Raw genomic sequence first — 5,639 nt, forward strand, 5'->3', positions numbered from 1 at the left:
CGGTCACATGGACTGCCGTGTCATCCAGGGAGGTCGGGCTGGATGGCGAAAGAGGGACGCGTCACCAAGACAACGGCCGGTAAGTATGAAATTCTTTTACTTTTACTAGGGGAAGGGCTGTCCCTTCTCTTTATCCTGCACTGATAGAGAGAAGGGAAGTACTTTCACCGCAATACGCAGCGGCCAATCCGCATCAATTTAATGCCCATTTTAGGCAAAGCCGAAACAGAATCTGCAGCGCAAATTATGTGTGGCATTGATGCGGACAGTGGCGGCAGAAACACGCCACGGCTGGTCATGCCCTAATTGGATTAGATGACATCATTGTATTATGACATCATTATATTATTATTCTCTTACTGGCTCACGGTTGAGGCTTGAGAAAGTCTCCACATCGAGCTGGAACATTGCAATGGGTGAATAATAGATTGTGGATTTTAAGTGCTGCATCCCGTGGTTATTCCGGTGGGTCGTTGGTTCAAGTCTCTTAAGGCTTTACACTGTAAGATGAGTCTTGATCCTGTGCTGCTTATGTCTATATTTACATTACTGGAATACGTGGCTCATGGGAAATTGTACTTGAAATTAATTTATTGATAAAATCAGGTAAATAACATAATAGCAAGTAATCTGCAGAGCAACATATATACTATGGAAACTAAAGACGCATCTGATATTAAGTATTTACATAAAAATAAAACAACATAACATAGGAAGGATGGCACCATATAGACAGTATGCTTCATATACACTATATGGCCAAAAGTATGTGCCCCCAAGCTTCACCTATTGCAAACATGTGTATAAAATCAAGCACACAGTCAAGTAATTTCAATAGACAAATATTGCTAGTAGTATGGCTGCTACTGAAGAGCTCAGTGATTTAACACGTGGCACTGTCATAGAATGCCAAGTTTACCACAATTCGGTTCATGACATTTCTGATCTTCTAAATCTTCCGGTCACCTGTAAGTGTCATTATTATCTGCTAGATCCACCCCAGTCACCTGTAAGTGTTGTTATTATTATCTTCTAGATCTGCTCTGGTCAGCTGTAAGTATTATTATTATTATTATCTGCTAGATCTGCCCCAGTCACCTGTAAGTGTTATTATTATTATCTGCTAGATCTGCCCTGGTCACCTGTAAGTGTTATTATTATCTTCTAGATCTGCCCCGATCACCTGTAAGTGTTATTATTATCTGCTAGATCTGTCCCAGTCACCTGTAAGTGTTATTATTATCTTCTAGATCTGCCTCGGTCATCTGTAAGTGTTATTATTATCTGCTATATCTGTTCCGGACACCTGTAGGTGTTATAATTATGTGCTAGATCCACCCCAGTCACCTGTAAGTGTTGTTATTATTATATGCTACATCTTTCCTCCAGTCACCTGTAAGTGTTAGGGTATGTGCACACGTAGTGACCAAAAATGTCTGAAAATACGTAGCTGTTTTCAAGGGAAAACAGCCCCTGATTTTCAGACGTTTTTTGAGCAACTCACGTTTTTCGCGGCGTTTTCGCGGCGTTTTTTACGTCCGTTTTTTTAGCTGTTTTCATTGGAGTCTATGAGAAAACGGCTCCAAAAACGTCCAAAGAAGTGTCCTGCACTTCTTTTGACGAGGCTGTATTTTTACGCGTCGTCGTTTGACAGCTGTCAAACGACGACGCGTAAATGACAGGTTGTCTGCACAGTACGTCGGCAAACCCATTCAAATGAATGGGCAGATGTTTGCCAACGTATTGTAGCCCTATTTTCAGACGTAAAATGAGGCATAATACGACTCGTTTACGTCTGAAAATAGGTCGTGTGAACCCAGCCTTATTATGATCTGTTAGATCAGCCCCAGCAATATAATTGCGAAGTGGAAGCCCCTTGAAGTCTAATATGTAGCCAGTAAAATGTTATATAACCTAAAAGGACACTATATAGTCAATATAGCCCCATATATATATATATATCTATATACCTCCATGTAGCCAATATACCTCCGGACAATCGCCATAACCAAAACCACCCAGCGACACAATAACGTATTGTGCCCAATGGTGGGGTCAAATAGGTCATCATTCTTCTCTTGGCTCCTCTAATAAATGGTGAGGGTGGTCAGGAATAGACATTTACCTTCTACAGATCACTCGTGGTTGAGGAAGTTCCGCAGATACATCTCGTAAACTGTGAATTGTTTGTATTATGATTCCCTTCACACTTTGGTTCCTCAGGCTGTATATAAGGGGATTCATCATTGGTGTCACTGCTGTGTAGATGACAGAAGCCACCTTGTCTCGTCTTGTGAATACATTGGAAGGAGGATGCATGTAAGTGAACAATACAGTGCCGTAGAAGAGGAAGACACACATGAGGTGTGAAGAGCAGGTACTGAAGGCTTTCCTCCTGCCTTCCTTTGAGTTCATGTTTGTAATTGAAAATATAATTAATGTGTATGAAACTAGGATTGTCATCAATGATCCCATGGCCAAAGCACCTACAATGTAAACCGTGACCAAGTCACAGACAGTGGTGTCCGAGCAGGACAGTTTGAGCACTGGAGGAACATCACAGTAGAAATGGTCAATAAGGTTTGACCCACAGAACTCTAGACTGAAAGTACAACTTGTCTGTACCGATGACTGTAGGAAGCCAATGGAGAAGGAAAGTATAACAAGACTTCGACATTTCTTCTTGGTCATTATAGACACATAATGGAGAGGGTGGCAGATGGCAACATAGCGGTCATAGGACATGGTTGAGAGAAGAAGAGTCTCAATAGATCCTAGAGCAGCATAGAAGAAGAACTGAAGAGCACAACCTACAAAGGAGATGGTCTTCTTCATGCATTTAAGGTCAAGAAGCATTTTAGGAGTTATTGTAGAAGAATAGAAGATGTCCACCAAAGAGAGGTAACTCAAGAAGTAGTACATTGGGTTCTGGAGGTTTGATGTGTTACGGACAATAGCCACCAGGCCAAGATTCGCCACTATGGTCACAATGTAGATGTGAAGGAAGAGTATGAAGAGGAAAGATTTCAGCTTCTCATTATCAGTTAGACCAGAAAACACGAACTCAGTGACTTTTGTCTGGTTCGTGACGGCCATTTAAGTTATCTTCTTGCCTGGTGAGATAAAAGAATCGAGATTGCACAGATCAAAAAGATTCAAGTCAAAAATGACCCTTAAAATAAAGACATGACTTAAACCTGGGAAGTAGGAACAGATAGGAATAAATCAGACACTCTTTATACCGGGATTATGGTTGGTCACATGTTATCAGATCCACCAATGGCTCTTGGGTTCACATATTTGTTCCTCAATAGAATCACAGATTGTTCTCAGCCGCTGACGCCTGCTGTAAGGACAATGGCCCTACATATATAAAATGCATCCAAAAAGTATTATCCAATATGGATTTTCCCATCCCACTAAACAGCATGTGTGGTCTGGACTGGTTGGTCATCATCACCCGGCCAGCACAAGAGCCGCCAATACAGAAGACAACGAGATGAAAAATTGACAAATCCACTTTTCAGAAGAATTTCTCCGGCATCAGGTTTAGCAATGATAATTTTTCGGAGCCAAATTTAATATACATGTCGTGACTTCTTGACCAAATAGCTTGGCCTTACTGTAATGTTGGACTTCTTGGACCTCTTGGTGTTTTTTCCATTCGTTTGCATTCTTTAGTCAGAAACAGAACATATCAGGTTCCTCCTGCAATGTGAAGAGAAATTAAGGGTCAAAGGTTCCATTATTTCGACCACTGGGGTACAATCTGCCTTATGTGTCCCGATTATAAATGAAATATTTAGCATTTTCTAGCAATTTTCATCTGGAAGGCTGAGAAACCAGGGTCTGGACCCATCACTGTGACCATTGTGAGAAGAGTTTCTATCATGTATGTGTCATTTCAAAAGGTTTAAGCGTTGAGCGTACATGGTGGTTGAGGCTTCTGGATCAGACCCAGCAATCTGTCACATTTTACTCTGCATTTCATTAATATAATTCCTGTATTTTGAGATGTCTATTACCTGATGTATCTGGAGATGTTTCTCACCTTAATTATCTAGAGATGTCTCTGACCTTATGTGTCTGGAGATGTCACACACCTGTTGTAAGTAGAGATGTCTCTTACCTGTTGTTTGTAGAGATGTCTCTTACCTGTTCTATATAGAGATGTCTCTTACCTGTTGTTTGTAGAGATGTCTCTTACATGTTCTATATAGAGGTGTCTCCTACCTGATGTATGTAGAGATGTCTCCTACCTGATGTATGTAGAGATGTCTCTTACCTGTTGTATATAGAGATGTCTCTTACCTATTGTATGTTGGGATGTCTTTCACCAGTTATATGTAGAGATGTCTCCTACCTGTTGTAAGTAGAGATGTCTCTTACCTGTTGTTTGTAGAGATGTCTCTTACCTGTTCTATATAGAGATGTCTCTTACCTGTTGTTTGTAGAGATGTCTCTTACATGTTCTATATAGAGGTGTCTCCTACCTGATGTATGTAGAGATGTCTCCTACCTGATGTATGTAGAGATGTCTCTTACCTGTTGTATGTAGAGATGTCTCTTACCTGTTGTATATAGAGATGTCTCTTACCTATTGTATGTTGGGATGTCTTTCACCAGTTATATGTAGAGATGTCTCCTACCTGTTGTATGTAGAGATGTCTCTTACCTGTTGTATGTGGAGATGTCTCCTACCTGTTGTATGTAGAGATGTCTCTTACCTGATGTATGTAGAGATGTCTCTTACCTGTTGTATGTAGAGATGTCTCTTACCTGTTGTATGTGGAGATGTCTCCTACCTGATGTATGTAGAGATGTCTCTTACCTGATGTATGTAGAGGTGTCTCCTACCTGTTGTATGTAGAGATGTCTCTTACCTGTTGTATGTAGAGATGTCTCCTACCTATTGTATGTAAAAATGTCTCCTACCTGTTGTATGTAGAGATGTCTCTTACCTGTTGTATGTGGAGATGTCTCTTACCTGTTGTATGTGGAGATGTCTCTTACCTGTTGTATGTGGAGATGTCTCTTACCTGTTGTATGTGAACAGAACATGTCTCTTACCTGTTGTATGTGAACATGTCTCTTACCTGTTGTATGTGGAGATGTCTCTTGCCTGTTGTATGTAGAGATGTCTCCTACATGTTGTATGTAGAGATCTCCTACCTGTTATATGTAGAGATGTCTCCTACCTGTTGTATGTGGAGATGTCTCTTACCTGTTGTATGTGGAGATGTCTCTTACCTATCTGCATGATGTTTCACCTCTGTAAATCTTAATCATTTTTATAATATATCCAAATACCTAAGAGAATCTCCTACTACTCAGCAGCCAAGGGGAATTGATGTAGAACAAGCCCCTTAGGGAACATTCTCTCCCTGTGGTTTAATTTCTACAAGAAGCTGATAATTCATTAAGTGTTTAGATTGATATTTACATCAGCAAAACAAGCAACCTGTGTGACCAATGACCAACGACATTTCCTAATGGACAATCACATCCTATATTGTAACGTAAAAAATACCACCATTCAGTAACCTACTAATATCACCATACACTGACATAATAATACCACCATACAGTGACTGAATAATATCACCATACACTGACTGAATAATACCACCATACAGTGA

General features: G+C 40.3%; 1 protein-coding gene across 1 annotated transcript; it reads right to left on the minus strand.

The window, feature by feature from the left end:
* Positions 1 to 2,121: 2,121 nt before the first annotated feature.
* On the minus strand, positions 2,122 to 3,096 carry LOC142750799 (olfactory receptor 5B21-like). The gene has a single exon (XM_075859776.1). The coding sequence runs from the start codon at positions 3,094 to 3,096 to the stop codon at positions 2,122 to 2,124; it is 975 nt and encodes a 324-aa protein (XP_075715891.1).
* Positions 3,097 to 5,639: the final 2,543 nt, after the last annotated feature.

Source organism: Rhinoderma darwinii, chromosome 3 (genome assembly GCF_050947455.1).
Source record: "Rhinoderma darwinii isolate aRhiDar2 chromosome 3, aRhiDar2.hap1, whole genome shotgun sequence".
NCBI lineage: Eukaryota > Metazoa > Chordata > Amphibia > Anura > Rhinodermatidae > Rhinoderma > Rhinoderma darwinii.